Source organism: Haliaeetus albicilla, chromosome 28, assembly GCF_947461875.1.
Source record: "Haliaeetus albicilla chromosome 28, bHalAlb1.1, whole genome shotgun sequence".
NCBI lineage: Eukaryota > Metazoa > Chordata > Aves > Accipitriformes > Accipitridae > Haliaeetus > Haliaeetus albicilla.
The window spans coordinates 1043644-1062056 of record NC_091510.1 but is presented as its reverse complement, the minus strand read 5'-3'; the positions used below and the strand labels follow the sequence as shown (position 1 = coordinate 1062056).

General features: G+C 49.7%; 4 protein-coding genes across 4 annotated transcripts; 2 read left to right on the top strand and 2 right to left on the bottom strand.

Moving 5' to 3' along the window:
* Nucleotides 1-858: 858 nt before the first annotated feature.
* Nucleotides 859-6573, bottom strand: LOC138682439 (histone H2B 1/2/3/4/6-like). The gene is made up of 2 exons (XM_069773260.1): nucleotides 5803-6573; nucleotides 859-873 (listed from the first exon to the last, which is right to left on the bottom strand). The coding sequence occupies exon 1, from the start codon at nucleotides 6192-6194 to the stop codon at nucleotides 5814-5816; it is 381 nt and encodes a 126-aa protein (XP_069629361.1). The 5' UTR covers nucleotides 6195-6573; the 3' UTR covers nucleotides 859-873; nucleotides 5803-5813.
* Nucleotides 3213-4255, bottom strand: LOC138682436 (histone H2A-IV). The gene has a single exon (XM_069773257.1). It carries the CDS (start codon nucleotides 4095-4097, stop codon nucleotides 3708-3710), a length of 390 nt encoding a protein of 129 aa, XP_069629358.1. The 5' UTR covers nucleotides 4098-4255; the 3' UTR covers nucleotides 3213-3707.
* On the top strand, nucleotides 4406-18372 carry LOC138682438 (histone H2B 1/2/3/4/6). Its single transcript, XM_069773259.1, has 2 exons — nucleotides 4406-4846; nucleotides 18360-18372. Exon 1 carries the CDS (start codon nucleotides 4454-4456, stop codon nucleotides 4832-4834), a length of 381 nt encoding a protein of 126 aa, XP_069629360.1. The 5' UTR covers nucleotides 4406-4453; the 3' UTR covers nucleotides 4835-4846; nucleotides 18360-18372.
* On the top strand, nucleotides 17030-18280 carry LOC138682432 (histone H1.11L-like). The gene is given in 2 exon segments (XM_069773249.1): nucleotides 17030-17063; nucleotides 17066-18280. Coding segments are annotated over 2 exon segments (741 nt in total). The 3' UTR covers nucleotides 17773-18280.
* Nucleotides 18373-18413: the final 41 nt, after the last annotated feature.

Below are 18413 nucleotides of genomic sequence, written 5' to 3'. Positions count from 1 at the left end.
AGCCGGGTCCCTGGGCTCAACTGAGCTGGCTCTGGAAGCCCAGACAATTTCTCTGAATTGGTTCCACTCCCTACATGCCGGAGCTTTTAAACTCTGCCTTTTGAAATTGCTGGTACAAATCCTATGGAAGAAGGAAAATGGCCACATGGGTGTAAGGCGCATTTAGCTCCTCGAGTTTTAACGTTAATCGATACTTAAATGTCACGCAAAACCTCATGGGACGTGTATCTGTTGTACTCCAGACTTACAGAAGCAGCCTCTAGTTGTGCATTTATTGACGGGACAAAAATCAAACAATAAGTGTTTCTGAAACGTTGATAAAGACAGTCAGAGCGATTAACCCTTTTCATAACACCATGAAGGCAGATAAGTCTTTCACACTTTTTTTCATTCTTACAGTATTTTCCACCTGAGAACATTTGCATGAAAGACGGTATTTCTCAGCAGGAAATGGCACAGGGTATAAACAACAGGGGATATCAGGAAGCTTCAGAACTACCGGGATTTATTTACAGCATTTGTCCGAACTGAATACTGCGGGCTCTTCCCCTTCCCCTACAGGTTTATTTCTTGACAATGACAGAGTTAAAAACACCTCAGCTGGTGAAAAAGTGAAAAGGAAATAGCTTCTTTCTGCGTTTAGAAATGCGGGGCCCTGCTCCGGCCTCCCCGGGGGCAGCCGACCCTTCCCTTTCCCTTCTCCCCCAGTTCCCCGGAGCCCGTTGCGGGGCGGGGGGTGCCGGGTCCCGCAGAGCGGCGCAGCCCGCGCAGCCTCCGACCCCCGCACGGCCCCATCCCCTCTGCGGCCGCCTCCTGGGCCCGGCCCGGCCCCCTCCCCGCTTCTCCTCCCGGAATGCGCCGTCTTACGCCGCACTCCCCCCTTCGACCTGGCCGCAACGGAGCCCGGCTCCCTCCTCCCCCGGGGGAGGGTCGGTCCTTGAAACCCCGGCACCGGCACCGGCGCGGGGGGCGGGAAAATCTGCGTTTGCCACGGCCGGACCGACAAAGCCGGAGGGTTTCGCCGTCGCTGGAGAAGCGAGGGGTCCCGCTGGGGCCCGTCCGCTCCGTTTTCCGCCACCCGCTGCGTTTACGCAGCGACGAGATCATTCGGCTTCAGCCTAAACTCTCCCCCGTTAACGTGCCCAAGTTAAACTCGTGGGATTAAATCACGCAGTTAAACCCAACACTGCTTCGTAGACAGGAAAAGCCCCCTGAGTGTTTCGGTTCTTTTTCTGCTTCCCTCTCTCAAGGAATAAAACGCCCAACGAAGAAACAAATTCATACATAATTAATTCGTTTCGGTGAGCAGCCAGCCCTTCAGTCCGGGTGCCACTGGGCGGTCCGCCGGCCGAAAGAGCCCACGTCCCCCTGTCCTGAGGCGCGGGGGGAGCGGCGGGCTGGGGGCTGGGGGCTCCCCGCTGTCCATCCGCGGGGGGGGTGCGGAGGGCCGGGGGCTCCCCGCTGTCCATCCGCGGGGGGGAGCGGAGGGCCGGGGGCTCCCCGCCGTCCATCCGCGGGGGTGGGGGGTGCGGAGGCTGCGCTGCCTTTTGTTGTGCCCGGCCGCCCGCAGCGCCGGCTCCTCAGGGCTGCAGGGTGGTCCCAGTCACCCGGGCCCCGGAGGCGGATCGCTCTTTGTCTCTGGATCACCGGCGTTTGCACCTTCCTCCCCGCTCAGCGGCTGGAAACCCGAGCTGTTGTTAAAGAACGAACCGGGAAATCCGCCTGTGCCGCTTAGGAGACTGCGGGTGTTCACACTCGCCTTGTTAAGAAATACATCTGTTTTCAAAACCAGTCTGCCCACTTAGCCCAGTTGGGGTAAACCGCACTTCACGAACGTGTCTGGCTGTACAATATCCATTTGAGGCCTTTTGGCCCTTCACGGTTTAGACCTCACGTAGTCCCGTCGGGTTTTTAAGGCTTTGTTACCCACATGGACGACTTGAAACTAGAGCCACATATTGCCTAAACGCATTCTGCAACAGGGAAATGAGAGGCACAGCTACGAGAATGATAATGAAGACTTTATTTTCTGTACTATTGCATTTGTACTGCTGATACCAGAGCACCAATTTATGAGGGAAAGAAATCCAAAAGATTGTCCTCTTGAAAGTTTCTACAGTCTAGAGACTAGAATTTAAATCCTCTCACACAACACTGAGGTGATGCACATATACCCGGGGGGTTCACAGGACTCTTCCCCATTTTTGCTACAATTCCCAGTGCTTCTGATATGCAGATGGCAGTTTCATTATGTAGAACAAAGACAGACCCAGCAGGGAGTGGAAACTTCCCTCCCCTGTAGAAGGGGGAAGTGAACTTCTTACCGACTCAATTTCAGGAAAGCTAAACTCAGTGAACACCAGGTCCACAGATACAATAGTCCACATCTCTCTTTTCCCTATACTGAAGGACAGGGATGGGGAAAACTGGTCCTACTGAAAACCCCTCCTGTTGCTCCAGTGCCACCGAGCTGACCACCAAGGCCGTGTCTGCCTCCACAGAGCGCAAAAGAGCCCCAGGAAAGTCAGGCAGCTGGTGGCCCCTGCGGCCAAGAGCCGGCACAAGACTGTGAGGCTAACAAAGAAGCAAGGAGCCCCACTAAAGCCAGAAGGAAATTGGAAGCAACCAGGGCAACATCAAAGCAGAGAAAACTTTAAGTCAACACTATGCCCTGCTGGAACAGCAGCGGCTCTTCCAAGAGCCACTTGCCTGCTCCCAAAATGAGGTGGGAGCTCAAAACTCCCCACACCTCATGCGGAAGAGGGGGTCGATCCAGTCAGTAGTGCCAGAAAAACAAAGTTAAAAGCGATAGTGCTCTTCCAGACATACGGCAGCGGCTGTCAGTGTGGTGGCACATCACATCAGGCAGCGAGCTGAGAACTCCGGTAACCCTGCCCGAAATCCTTCCCTAGTGTTCTGCAGAGTTAATTCTGCCAAGGAAAGCCAGCAGGACTCTCTCACAACAGCATTAAAATGCAGCGAAAAATAGAAGTCAACAAGCAGCCTGAGGGAGGGAACATCCCTCCTGTTGTGAAATAATTGGTTCAGGGTTACTGCCAGGACCACATCATTTCTTCAGGGTTTTATTTCTTGTGTGTTCTTTGCTTCCCCATCCTCCCCTTCTCTCTAAATTTGAAAACTGCATTGCCCAAAGTTGTGACAGCGATCGGCTACTCTTTAATAGTTTCCAACAGAACAGAAATAATCTAGACTGATATGAATACTTTGGTTTATATCATCCTCCAATAAATACTGCAAGAACACCTACAACAAAGCCAGAATTCTCTTACTAGGCAATGCAATGTTTACTCTAGTATTGTATAAAAACACGTGCCACTACTGACGTGTTTAGAATGTCCAGGTTTTCTTAAGGCATAAAAAAGATTTATTAAAAAAATAGAAAGTAATTCTAAAAAGAGGAACAAACAAGTACATTGAATACCTCAGTAGATCAGTCCCAAATTTTTTAAAAGTAACATTTAGCATTAATAAAACAACCTCCCTAAAAAAAACTTCAGCAGGCAGAGAAAACAGCATAGTTAAGGTAAACACTTTAAGGAAAAACAGTTTACATGTTTTGTGTCCGCATTCCCTAGAAAAACCGAAAGCAAAGAGTGACTCAGTCCCTTATGACCACTGTGGGTGGCTCTGAAAAGAGCCTTTTTTTTTTTTGGTCCATTTTGCTTCCTGATTAGTCCTAGATGCGTTTACTTGGCTTTAGCCTTGTGGCTGTCGGTCTTCTTGGGCAGCAGCACGGCCTGGATGTTGGGCAGCACCCCGCCCTGCGCGATGGTCACCTTGCCCAGCAGCTTGTTGAGCTCCTCATCGTTGCGGATGGCCAGCTGCAGGTGCCGGGGGATGATGCGCGTCTTCTTGTTGTCGCGGGCCGCGTTGCCCGCCAGCTCCAGGATCTCGGCCGTCAGGTACTCCAGCACGGCCGCCAGGTACACCGGGGCGCCGGCGCCCACCCGCTCCGCGTAGTTGCCCTTGCGCAGCAGCCGGTGCACGCGGCCCACGGGGAACTGCAGCCCGGCCCGCGACGAGCGCGACTTGGCCTTGGCCCGCGCCTTCCCGCCCTGCTTCCCGCGGCCGGACATCGCAGCAACTCACGCAAACGGAGACCGAAACACCTCGCACGAACAGCGACCTGCTCCCCGCCACCCCCGCCCGCCCGCTTATATACCGCCTAGGCGGAGCGGCGGCGCCGTCGCTGATAGGCTGGGAGGGAGGCGTTGTACCGGCAACCAATGGGAATGCGAATCGAGAGGTGTCCAATAGCGCAGCTTAGTGCGGCGTGACGACACGAAGCAGAACTTCCAACCAATGGCGATGCGCGGCTGTTGAGCCGCCGCTTTACCCAGCGCCGCTATAAAAGAGCTGTCGCGGGAGGCGGCGTTACCCGCTGCTTCGGTCCTGGCGGTAGTTGGTGAGTGAGCGCCGCGCCTTTGCTGCCATGCCCGAGCCGGCCAAGTCCGCCCCCGCGCCCAAGAAGGGCTCCAAGAAAGCCGTCACCAAGACGCAGAAGAAGGGCGACAAGAAGCGCAAGAAGAGCCGCAAGGAGAGCTACTCGATCTACGTGTACAAGGTGCTGAAGCAGGTGCACCCCGACACGGGCATCTCGTCCAAGGCCATGGGCATCATGAACTCCTTCGTCAACGACATCTTCGAGCGCATCGCCGGCGAGGCCTCGCGCCTGGCGCACTACAACAAGCGCTCCACCATCACCTCGCGGGAGATCCAGACGGCCGTGCGGCTCCTGCTGCCCGGCGAGCTGGCCAAGCACGCCGTCTCCGAGGGCACCAAGGCCGTCACCAAGTACACCAGCTCCAAATAAGCTCTCTGTGCACTCTGTGCCAGAGCTGCTCGACCCAAAGGCTCTTTTAAGAGCCACCCATCTTTTCAGTAAAAGAGCTTTAATTTCTGTTTTCTATTCCAGTTTTACTGATGCTGTGTTCTCTGGTTATCTTAATGACCAATGTTCAATTCTAGTGATCTAAAGGCCCTAACATAGTTTAGAACAGAACCTCTAACTGTGGTCTGTACACTTAACTCTTTATGGCTTCCTATGCCCTAATGAACCTAGCCCTTCCTGGTAAGCCTTCACACTGCCTCTTATGTGTGCACTCTTGTGGGCTGCTTTGATTGCCAGCTCGTTCGGCACCTTCCCTGCCATGTCTGCTTGCTGCATGCCATTGCTCAGTGAAAGTTCCTGGTGTCTTCAGCTCTAGTCCATCCCTTTTCCCTGTTCTCATAACATAAACTATGTTATCAGTCATAAATATATGCCAACATAGTTTAAAACTGTCTTTGAGGATTTAAGTAATTAATTAGTAAGGAAACACTTTTTGGTTTTAGTGTTTTGCTTCATTGGTCTTCCCTATCTGGAAAAAAAAAAATTCCGTTTAAAATTTATGTCTTAAAGGAATAATTAAGCTATTTCCTAGTACTTTTTATTCTAAGGTTCCTAATACAACGTTAGTGGTTTCAGAACAGACTAACATTCAGATGGGTACGGTCTAATCGCGCATCAACGACTGCGATTCCTTAGCCCCTGCTGCCCTCTGATGGGCGTTTCCAAAATTTCTGTCATTTTGCATTTTACAGCTTCAAGTTAAGACCTCAGACTGAGACACATAGGAAAAACTGCAATAACCGATGAAAAACACGTTCCAAAGGACACTATGCAAGCGAGACTTACAAGACAAAGAAACTAAATAACTGTCAGAAAACACCAGTGACAAAGCTCTTCAAACGAAAGACTTGGTGACTCTTAAAGGAACCTTTGGGTTAGAACTGAGGAACCGGGAGACGCTCTACTTGGAGCTGGTGTACGTGGTGGCGGCCTTGGTGCCCTCGGAGACGGCGTGCTTGGCCAGCTCGCCGGGCAGCAGGAGCCGCACGGCCGTCTGGATCTCCCGCGAGGTGATGGTGGAGCGCTTGTTGTAGTGCGCCAGGCGCGAGGCCTCGCCGGCGATGCGCTCGAAGATGTCGTTGACGAAGGAGTTCATGATGCCCATGGCCTTGGACGAGATGCCCGTGTCGGGGTGCACCTGCTTCAGCACCTTGTACACGTAGATCGAGTAGCTCTCCTTGCGGCTCTTCTTGCGCTTCTTATCGCCCTTCTTCTGCGTCTTGGTGACGGCTTTCTTGGAGCCCTTCTTGGGCGCGGGGGCGGACTTGGCTGGCTTGGGCATGGCAGCAAAGGCGTGGCTCTCACTCACCAACTACCGCCAGTATCAAAGCAGCGGGTAGCACCACTGCCCATGGGAGCCCTTTTCCAGTGGGCTGCCAGTTACATGCACGGAAGGTCCCACTCCGACGGCCCCGTGACTCATCGAGGTCAGGGAAATGGGGAGCGTGGGGAGTTTCTGTCCCAGGCAACGTGTGCTTCAGTCAGGTGCAGGATAATGCATGTTGTGGGGGTGTGGAGCGATCGGTGTTGTTGTGGGGAGAAGAGCAATGTGTTTGTCATCACCGCAGAGCCATATCCGTGGCTGTCTGTGTGTCCTGGGGAGCAGAGAGGTGGCAGGATCGTGGGTTGCAGGATGATGGGAGTGATGTCAGATATTGCAAATCCTGTGGTAGATTAGAAAGTCCTGTTTTAAATTAAGTTAGTAAGTCCTGTTTCAAATTAAGTTAGTTAGCCAAGATCATTCGGAGCTTTTCTATTCTTCCTGATTAATGGTGCCTCACCTGGAGCACCAATTCTGATCCTTTCTATTCTTCCTGATTGATGATGTGTCCCTCTTGGTAGAAAAACGAAACATTGACTAGATATAGAGTGACTTAGCAGTCAAAGCGAGGAGGGGATACCTCCTCAAACGACCACCGAAGACCACCCGAGACCCCCGCACATGCGGAGAAGGCAATTGATGTGTCATGGTTATGTATGTAATCCTATGCATATGCATTAGGTAGTTTGAATACGTACTAGATAGGAGTAGTTTAATAAATTAGATGCAATTGTTACTGTATAAAAGGGACACACCTGATCAATCTGGTGTGCTTGATTTGTGGAACGTCCACCGAGCACCCTGCGCAGAATAAACCAGTGTCTCTCCTGAGCGTGTGAGATTGGTCTGTCGCACAGCGGGTAACGAACCTGCTTTCAGGACAGCAGGAGCGTCTTTGGGGCGAGAAGTGAGGTGTGTGTCCCTCGGCGCAGAGCCGCGCGTGTGGAGGGAAGGAGCGGAGCCGTGTGTTCCGTGTCTGTCGGGGCAGAGTGGTGCGTGTGGTGTCGGTCTCAGGGGGCGGTGTGTGTCGGGACATAAGGGCAATGTCCTCGGGGAGGGGGGGGGCGCAGAGCGATCGCCGTGTCCTACGCCGGGCGATGTGCGTGTCCGTCGGTGCGGAGCGGTGTGTGTGTAAGGGATGGCGGTGCCGCACGCAGGGCGATGTTTGCATCGGAGAGTGAAAAACCTAGTGTGCGTTTCGGAGCTCACTGTCTTTTCCGGGAGCACAGTGCGATGTGTGTGTCGGAGACACACTGTGTACGTGTGCCTGCACGTCATTTTACGGATGTGTGTGTGCCTCTCATTTTACGGTAAACATAGGGAACGTTAAGGAGGCAAAGGATGTGTACGCTGAAGCAAGCAGTGTACTGGAACACACCAGTGGGCTGTTGAGAGAAGCTGCAACAAGCGCTCCGCGTGGGGACCCCCGAGCGCTTGGAAGGGGACACCAGGTCTTCCTTCTGCTGCTGCTCGACGACGTGGGAGTGAGTGTGGCGTGCACTTCACGCCGGTCATCTTTTACCAGCGTCATTTCGGGTTTCCTCGGTCCGGCAAGCCGCCGCAGCGCCGCGCCGGCAGTACCCGCTGCCCGGGGCGTTCCGCCGGCCCCTTTGCCGAGCACGGGCTATTCCCTTCTGGAAGCGGCCGTGTTAGGGGTCCGGACACCTGTTTCTTGCACCGCTGCCGAAGCCCTTGAGCGGAGCTCTCACACTCGTGGGTCCCAGATTAACCCTTGTCGCGCTTCAGCAGCACGGGTGAACCAGAGGGGCTGCGCCCGCTCCCGGCCGTGTCCCGGAGCAGCTCCTCTCCCCGGCCGCTGCACCCCACCTCGCCTGCCCTGTCGCGGAGGGCCCGGCGTGGGGCCGGCGGTAATCCTGCCCTGCTTCTCCTCTCGGTGCTGAGGCTCCGTCTTGGCTGGGTGGTGAGGGAAAAGCGATTGTACGTGCAAGTTTTCTAAGTGTGGGAACTGCCGAATATCTGTGTTTTGCCCTGTGTGGAAGTCTTGGACCCCTCCCCAGACCCCCCGTCCCTCCATTTGCTGGCGCTCAGGGCTGTGGCGGAGCTCGCTCATTCGGGAAACAGCCCTCTTCGCGTTGGATTTTTGCAGATGTGTGTCACCTCTCTGCTATTTATCGCCTGCCGAAGTCTTCTTCCTAATAGACAATGGTGTGTATTGCATATTGTCTGGGAGAGAAAGCTAAGGGCCATGGAAAGAGGTGGTGAGAAACAGCTGGAATCAGCATCAGAAGGCTAAGTAAAAAAAAAAAAAAAATCCCAGGCAGGACAAATCAGTTTTCGGGAGCTCATTATCAAACTTCGCCTGGCAGCCACAAGCGTAGGGAAACAAAAACATACGAGCCACAAAGGTAGTTTGATTTCTTTCTAGACACGAACTAAACTGTATGGAGAGCTGAAAACGAGTAACGAGCTGAACTCATTGCTCAGGGTGAATCTACCAACCCGATATCAAAGGAAATGGGAACGTATCTAAGACAAAGAAAAACATTTGCACATCTGAAGACAGGGGTTTTAGCACCCTTTTCTTCTTGCAAAGCACTGTCTTTCCCACAGGAACAGCCCACAGAGATATTCAGCCAGCCTGCCCCTCTCCTAACTTTTTGTGTTCTTTCAGCTCTTACGGAAGAACTGGTTCCCTGAACACAGACTGACATTTGGAAGGGGAGTTCTGGGCGCCGGTTCCACGCAATGGAAAATTGGACCCTGGGCCGCCAATCCAGAGCAAAAATGCTTTAATCATCACATTAACTGTGTACAGGCAGATTTCATTGCTGTTCTACCTGTACTTCTGCATCCAATAGAACGCTGTTCCCATAAGGAAAACATACTACTTGTTGCTAGGACCTTCTTTCTGCCTTTCCCGTTGCCAGACTTGAAGGTGACTTGTTTGAGGATTTCTCAAGATCTTGCCCTTCACCCATGGGTTTTAACCTCGTGGCTTTGGGGTTGTATTGAGGCTCAGGCTTTACCTTACACGCTGTGCCCGGGCATCTCTGACTCCACTGGCTGCACTTCCCTGGCTCGACCTTGTCCCAGCCTCGTCCCCATGGACTTGCCCAGTGCCCGGGGGCTGTGGCTGTCCCTGATCGCTGCCACCATCCTGCCCCACTCACCATGGGCGGCTGCTGCGGGGCTGTGTCCTTGGTGGGGACAGCATGGCCCTGCCTGCCCCGCTGTCCCCCTCGTCTCCCAGCTCAGCTGCCCTTGTGGGGCAGCCCCCTCCTGCTGCTCCCCCCAGACTTTGTGGAACCTGTCTGTCCACCTAGGAGTGTATTTACTGAAGTTAACTTAGACTTAATATAGAATCTCCTCCCCTTTCAAATAGCCGTCGTTTACACATCTGTCCCCATCTAGGGTGTTAGTGATGGTAGGACAGATATGAGGATTGAACTAAAAATTCAGCCACTTCTCACAGTTCCTGAGACATCAGCCTTCACTGTTGATCCTGCACAGATCACTTTTTCTAGCTCCACATGCCATCACCTTCTCAAATACCTGATGCTGGGATAATATCAGGGCAGGCTCCTCTTGATTTGCATAATAATGACCTATTGCTGACTTGGAGTTGACACAGTTCAATACTGCATCTGCTTCTATGAATATTGGCTGCATAGTACCATAGGTGTGAATAATACTGGACATCGACCTGTTCTGTCTTTCCTTCTCCTGTCCTTCCTACCCACCTCACCCATTTGAAGGTGCCTCCTGTTCCTTATTCCCCTTGTTCCCAGGAAGTTGCCACATACCAGCTCTCTCCCATCCCCACTCCTTCTCCTAGGGAAGGACCATTTCTCCCTTACAGCATACAAGCAATGCCTGTCATTACTGAACATGTAGCATCCACCTCTTCCCTGCCTCTTCAAATGTCCTGATTCCTGATTTGTGGCATTGAATTGTGGTTTTGAGCTGTAGCAACTCAGCCAAGGAATGTCCTGAATATCGCTATGGTAGGCCTAGACAGACAGGAGAAGCTTGTGGTGAGTATTCTTAAGCACCAGAGAAGACAATTTCTTTGTCCAGCTGAACAGACAATAGTTACCACCCTCACTATCTTGCTTCAGTTGTCTGTGTGCAGTCAGGCAACAAAGCAATGGACAAAGGAGAGAGCTAGTGGCAGAGGTGACATAATGATGCAAATGCACGATATCCTGAGGAGAGGAAGACATCCCAAGGAATCTGTGAATCAAAGCAGAGCCACACTGACCACCTGCCTCGAGTGCCTGTATGCCCGAGGGATAGTTGGCAGCTTCCTGTAGGGAGGTGGATGCTGGTGGTGGCCCCACACTTTCCTCTGCAGTGGTCCTACTGACAGGTGAGGCAGCCAGGGAACTCAAGAGACATGTTAAGAGAAGGAATCATCAAAAATTAGCGGTGTTATAGGTACATCCCGTTGATTTTGCTGACCTAATTCTGTGAATGAGATTCACTTATTCTGCAAAGACTGGGCTGCGTGCAGAGCAACCTTGTCAAGGAAGCATCCAGAATAATCTGCAAGGCCTGTAACACTTTTTTTTTGAGGAGAGGGGTGGAGGAAACAGCAGTTAGGGACTGTAGCAAACAACCACAGTTGCTCCTGGGAGCAAAAAGGCCATTGTGACTTCCTGGGTATCACCTGGAAGGAGAGGAGCACAAGCTCCTTCTGAAATGCATAGGTCTTCCCAACCCCCAAATGTCTGGGAAGGAGCGATGTATATCAACATTCCAGTGTCTCAGCTTTCTTCTCAGTGCTCACCTGCAATGCTCTGCTGCTCATTTATCAGAGACTACAAGGAGGATGGGTAGCTTAGATGGCTTCCACATCCTGAAGTACTGCAGCGGATTGCACTCTTCCCATTTCGTAGTATTGCTCTCCACCATTGATCACGGGTCTTCTGAGCCAAAGCACCAGGCAGCTAGGAAGTGGGTCAGCCACTCAATCTCTGCCTGTGCTGCCCGCAGCTTGTAGGAGACCTAGAGGACAGTTCAGTTCTGCAACAAGGTATACCATTATATTTTTGTCCCTTCTTATTTCACCCTGACAAAAACCAGACCCCCACAGTCGCAGAGGCCAGGCAGAAGTCAAAATTAAAATATTGTTCTCACCATCTTGAAATGGAAATGAAAACTTGGCCATGTGGCGCAGCACCTTTGCTGAGGCTGTTTGTGGAGTAGATGGCCTAAGAAAGAGAGTGCTGCCTCCTTCCCCAGAGTAACCCGCAGAGGGAAGGAGCTGGTGTTCCCCAATGCACAGGGCAGGCAACGGCAGCCCAGGCAGGCTGCACCGGGAGATCCCGGGCACATGCACAGAGTGTGCAGCAGCAAAGGAAATGTCACTTTCATGTGGCATTGAAATGCGTTTTCACCTGTTCATGTTCCCCCCAAAAGATCTTGAACATTTGCCTGAACAGTTAGAAATATTCGAATTAGTGATACCCAGAGTTTCCATTCTACACTTCCTTCTGGTCTCCAGCTTGTGCACACATTTTCCAGACGTGCCGTATTTTGTGTACCCCCCAGCTTATTAAAGGCATGAGTTAAGCAGAAAGGAAGAGTCATGACTGGCTACTTTCTCTCTACCTAAGTTCACATTACCTACTGGAAAAATTAAGCCTTTTATTAAACCATTAATATACACATATACATTCATCCAATACAGTAACATTTTCATACATATTATATTTATATCACATTGAAACATTAAATACTAAACAAGAAACTTTATAATTTGACTGATTGATTGCTCTGAAATGATTCTTGGAATTATCTCTTAACTGAGCTTGGAAGTTATCAAAAACTAGGTGGTCTGGAATGATCAAGGAGCTATTTCTCTCTTGCTTTGAACCAGAACAAAACTTTTTTAAAAAGTCTGAATATTTTTGCAAGGAGATAATTTAAAAAAGAAAATAAGAAAGCTGTATCCATGGATCCCCTTGTAGTAACCAGATTTTCTGCCTAATGCCTGCCATACCTCTGGTCATGGATTTCTTATTTTAAGAGATTACTGCGGTATCTGGGTATTTTAAGTCTGTATGAATACAAAAACCTTTTACCATGAGGAAGAGTCCTTTGCTGGAGACCTAACAGTATGCAGCCGTAACCACTTCCCTGTTGAGATATGAAGTTTTCTTACTCATGTAACAATGGTTATGAATTAGAACATCATGATAAATCAGTTTTAAAATAAAATCCATCATCTATGGACAACAGATATCTCCCAAATCATCCCAAGTCTGCAATTACATCAAGGGCAGATTTGAATTGCCTTGAGTGACTCTGTGACTTCATTTATGTTTCTTATGTACCTGGAGCACCCATAAGTCGGAATGAATTTAGCTGGATCACATAAAATATGAAGCTCAGCAGCACAGGCATCAGGAAGAGCTACTTGCTTGAGAAAATATGGAAGATGCTGTGCAGCCTTAGGCAGGCCAAGGTGAAAAACCTGTTAATGGGGCTGTGCAGCTATAGGCTTAATGCATGATCTTGTTCACCCTGTTTGAAATAAGCATATGTATGCTGCAGTCCTGCCTCCTCAGCTGCGTCTGTGAGATGGACGCCTCCATATATCTCCTGAGCAAACAGTAAAAGTCCAGCACAGTCATAGTTCACTCGGTGGGATGAATCACAAGACTGGAGTGCTGCAATTGATGGCTATCAACTTCAGAAGGGACAGGCAAGGAAGGAGCTTGGGGTGTGGGGGGTTGTCCTCTATGTGAAAAAATGGATTGATTGCACAAAGTTGTCTTTGAAAAACGGCAATGAACAGTTGAGAGCTTATGGGTAAAAATTAGAGGCCAAGCCAACAAAGGAAGCCTCATGGTTGGTATTTACTACAGGCCACCTAATCAAGGCGGGGATGTTGATGAAACTTTCTTACTTCAACTACAGGAAGCATCACACTCACAGGCTCTGATCCTGCAGTCAACTTGACATCTGCTGGAAAAGCGGCACAGCAAGCTGTAAGCCATCCAGGAGACTCCTGGAGTGTGTTGAGGAAAATTTTTTAATCCAGGTGAAAGACAGCCCAACTAGAGGAGAAGCACTACTGGACCTGTTGCTCACCAACACAAATGAACAAATTGGAGAGGTCAAGACAGCGGCAGCCTGGGCCCAAGCCCATCAGGAACTTGAGGGATGTGGGCCAGGCAAACATAAAGTCAAGACCCTGAATTTTAGCAGAGCAAACTTTCAGTTGTTTAAGGAACTCGTGGATAAGACTCCCTGGGAAACTGCCCTCAGGGATAAAGGAGCAGAACAGAGCTGGCAGCTATTTAAGGACATTTTTCTTAGAAAACAAGTGCTCTTGATTCCCATATGTAAGAAAGCAGGTAGGAAGGCAGGAGACCAATATGGTCCAGTAAGGACCTTCTGGTTGAACTGAAGTGCAAGAAGGAAATGCACAGGCAGTGGAAGCAGGGACATGCATCCTGGGAAGAATATAGGGATGATGTCTGGGTGTGTAGAGATGGGATCAGGAAACCTAAGGCATATCTGCTGCTGAATTTCACAAGGGATATGAAGAACAATAAGAAGGGCTTCTGCAGTTGATCAGAAAAGGAAGACTACAGAAAATGTACCCCCCAATAAATAAGACGGGAGATCTAGTGACAACTGACACAGAGAAGGCTGAGGTACTTAGCAATTTTTTTGTCTCAGTTTTCCTGAGGGAATTGGCAGATGTAGTTGCCAAGCCACTCTCCATAATATTTGAAAAGTCATGGCAGTCAGGTGAAATCCCCAGTGACTGGAGAAAGGGAATGTTACACCCATTTTAAAAAATGGTGTGATATCCTTTTATAACAGGGAACAGGTAAAAAGGAGGACACTGGGAACTACTGACCAGTCAGCCTCACCTCAGTGATCTGGTAAGATCATAGAGCAGATCCTCCTGGAAGCTATGTCGGAGTATATGGAAGACAGGGAGGTGATAGACGAGAGGTATGGATTTGATAGATGGACTGCTGGATAAGGAATTGGCCGGGTGGTTGCACCAAAGAGTTATAGTCAGTGGCCCAATATCCAAATGGAAACCAGTAATGAGTGGTGTCCCTCAAGGGACACCTCTCTTTCACATGAATAAAAGCTCAGAGAGTTGGGGTTTTTCAGCCTGAAGAAGAAAAGGCTGAGGCAAGACATTATTGCAGCCTTTCACTATATGAAGGGTGCTTATAAGAATAAGACAGAGAAAGACTTTTCACCAGGGCCTGTAATGACAGGCAAGGGGCAATGGTTTTAAACTGAAAGAGGGTAGATTTAGAGTGGTTCTAAGGAAGAAATTTTTGATGACAAAAGTGGTGGAACACACTGGAACAAGTTGCCCAGAGAAGTTGTTGATGCCCTGTCAGTGGCAGTGTTCAAGGCCAGGTTGGATGGGGCTTTGAGCAGCCTGGTCTAGTGGAAGGTGTCCCTGCCCATGACAAGGGGGGGTTGGTCTCAGTAATCTTCGAAGGTCCCTTCAACCCAAACCATTCTATGATTCTACAGGGCACCGAGTCACATGGGCTCAAAAGAAAGATGTTCATGAAAGCATTTATCCAATACCAGAGTAGGAGAAAAATGAGTCCTTGCATTTCTGACTGAAGATCTGAAAAATTTCTGTCACATCCAAATATCCCAGTCCACTGTGAGCAGTACCTTCTACCTTTTGTATTTTAATAAATGTTCTGTTTGCTTGACTATTTTTTTTTTTCAGGGAAAAATAGGAGGCAGAAGTCTGTCTGTTTTTACTGAATACATCATCGTACAAAGCTTCATATCAGAAAAAAAAAGGTTAAAATCTTTTTTTCTTCAAGATAATATTTGAAATAAGTAATTAACTTTTTTAAAATAAGGTTGCCCATTAAATTAAAGGAATTAAAGGGCACTTATAAAATTATTTCCTCCTTCCTCTTCTCCACCTGATAACATTTGCAAGATCCCTTTGCATTTCCACCTTTGCTGAGCATAGAACTAACTGTCTATGAGTGTAAAAAACAAAATTAAGAAGTCCAGATATATGGTCAGAAGTCCAGATATATGGTCAAAAGTTGGAGGACCAGAAAAATGAGCTTTTAGGAAAGCATATACACTGCTCCAGGACTGTGCTGCTACATTAGGTGTTTGGAAGAAGGATAGAGGCCTAGCCTAAACCCAGGAAAATGCATTTGCAAAAGGATCAAAAGAATTGAGGTAAAGCTACTAGTAGCCTGACTCTGACATGAGTGAATAGAACGGACTAAGATACAGAATTTGAAGGAAATCTGTATGCTACTGAACTAACCGCCAGAACTTTCTCCTCGAAGGTATGTGTCCTTCCCAGCAGATTCACTTCCGTGACAATGTAGTTCACAACCCGCAATCCACAGTGGGGTCAGCAGGTGAAACCACCATGAAATATAACATCAGTACAGACATTGGCTCCAAATCCACATGATCTTCTCTTTTTTATACTCTCGCATATGATGTTATTCTGATGTTTTGTCTTCTCTAGACAGAAGCCCCTCTGAAATGCTACTCTTGGCAGTTTCTCACACTTCAGGTGCATCCTAGTCATGCTAAATTGGCACCACTGACAAGCTCTTAAAACTGATCTCTCCCTCACCAGAACTCTACAAGATGGTGTGTGATATTACATTAGTGAAAGAAAAAGTGGAAGAAGCCAAATGAACTAATCACCAGGGTCTCCTTTCCCACATTGTACTACATATTTTTGAACATGACAATCCTCTATCCAACTCATCCCAAGAAAAAATCATTTTATGTATATTCAGTTTATCTCACATCACAAAACTCATACGGATTGGAAAAAGCCATGCCCTAGTTTATCTCAGCAGTTCTGAGGACAAAATTGTTTGATTAAGCCACTTGTTTTATATTATTTTATTAAAGAAATGCCTGCAGCCTTACCTCTGTTTTTCATAAAGAAAACATGTACACCATATTTTGGGGTTTTTTTGCACAACTGCTGATTCTGGCTGACAAAATACCTGAAGTCCAGTGTAAGTAAGCAGAAAAATAAACTCTATCTTAAAATAAGAACATACAAATTAATGTCTTGATGTATTGTGCTTAATCAAAAGAATTCTTTTGGAGAAGAAAAAGGGAATATAGTTTATTAAAATATTAATACAGGGACGCAGAAAACTGAGGGAAACAATGAAAGAACTTCTCGATGTTCTCATGAGATATTGAAGGTACCTGATGATTTAAAAGAGCTTTTTCACATTAACGTTTCTGGTGAAAACCGTCTTTCTTTTACTATTTATTAGCTCCGAGTAGAGCGAAATAGGGCATTACGTCCAAAGGTTTCATTATTTTTAAGAGATGAAGCCGCGTTACGGGAAACAACCCTAACCCAGATACAGAACTGAGTGGCTACTTTGTGTTACTTGCTTCTGTTCAAAGCTAATTTACGCTAAGAAAATGTCTCCGGATTACCTCTATTTTGCACTACTGTGATGAAAAACCGTCTCGGGAACATGAATCCGCTGCCACTGTGACAGTGCTGTCGGAAGCAAAGCTTTAATTCAAAAGGAAAAATAAAAATCTCATCGTCCGACTCCGTGTGCGATCCCCAAACTCGGGGATTATTGCCTTGCCTGAAACTCATTTTAACTCTCAGCCAAAAGAAACGCCGAAAGATAAAAATATCTTATGTCCCCAGCAAGAATGCTAAGAAACGGGGTGCCGCGGTCGCGGTTTTTTTACGGAAAACACACTTTTTTGAGAAGGAAGAAACACAAGCCGAGCGGCAGAGCGCGGGGCGGCGGGGCGGGGCGGGCTCGGCAACGCACCAATCAGCGCTCGCCGCGCTGCTATAAATGGGGGCGCCGCGGCGGGTACTGCAGCCGCCGCGCTCCGTCCGCGCAGCACCACCATGTCCGAGGTCGCTCCCGCCCCCGCTGCTGAGGCAGCGCCCGCCGCCGCCGCCCCGGCCCCCGCCGCCAAGGCCGCCGCCAAGAAGCCCAAGAAGGCAGCGAGCGGCTCAAAAGCCCGCAAGCCGGCGGGCCCCAGCGTCACCGAGCTGATCACCAAGGCCGTGTCTGCCTCCAAGGAGCGCAAGGGGCTCTCGCTCGCCGCGCTCAAGAAGGCGCTGGCCGCTGGCGGCTACGACGTGGAGAAGAACAACAGCCGGATCAAGCTGGGGCTCAAGAGCCTGGTCAGCAAGGGCACCCTGGTGCAGACCAAGGGCACCGGCGCCTCCGGCTCCTTCCGTCTCAGCAAAAAGCCCGGCGAGGTGAAGGAAAAAGCCCCCAAGAAGCGGGCAGCCGCCGCCAAGCCCAAGAAGCCGGCGGCCAAGAAGCCCGCCGGCGCCGCCAAGAAGCCCAAGAAAGCGGTGACAGCGAAGAAGAGCCCCAAGAAAGCGAAGAAGCCGGCGGTCGCCGCGGCCAAGAAAGCGGCCAAGAGCCCCAAGAAGGCGACCAAGGCTGCCAAGCCCAAAAAAGCGGCGGCAGCGGCGAAGAGCCCGGCCAAGGCGAAGGCGGTGAAGCCCAAAGCAGCCAAGCCCAAGGCGGCCAAGCCCAAAGCGGCTAAGGCGAAGAAGGCGGCGCCCAAGAAGAAGTAAGCCCCCGTGGAAGAAACCTCTTGCTCCGCATTTAAACCCAACGGCTCTTTTAAGAGCCACCCAAATTATCTCAAAAAGGGCTGAAATAAGGGAGTTTATATATATATATCGGGAGTACAGAGCGGACATAGCTTAACAGTTTTCGAGTCTCTGTCATAGGGCAGCTGGTGAAGTGTGCGCCGTGAGTGGGAGGAACTTCCCCGCATTAGGAGCAGCTCTCGGTGCTGCTCTAATCGTTATCGCTGCAATGCTGGGGAGATCGTTCGCTCCTTTGAGAACGGACATTGCCTCAAGGCAGCGTAAGTACTTAGAGACTTGATAATTTACTCCATTGTTTTTAAACAGTTTTGTAGCCGGTACTTAACGCTTTGTTTTCCGCGTCCCTGTGTGCGCCTACGTGGGAGGGGAAGCACAGGGGAGGGGCGGGGTTGGTTTTCGCTTGCTACCCGGCTGTTCGCCTCAGCAGGAAGCTAGGATGGGGCAGGAAAAGATTTGTTTTGCACTTGTAAATCGAACTGCAGACCTAAATCACTAAACAGTTTACGTTTCGAAACTATTTTTTTGATGCTCTATAATCTCGCCTGCACGCGCAGTAAGACATATTTTTAAAATCACTCTAACGTAGCATTCGGAAATCAGCA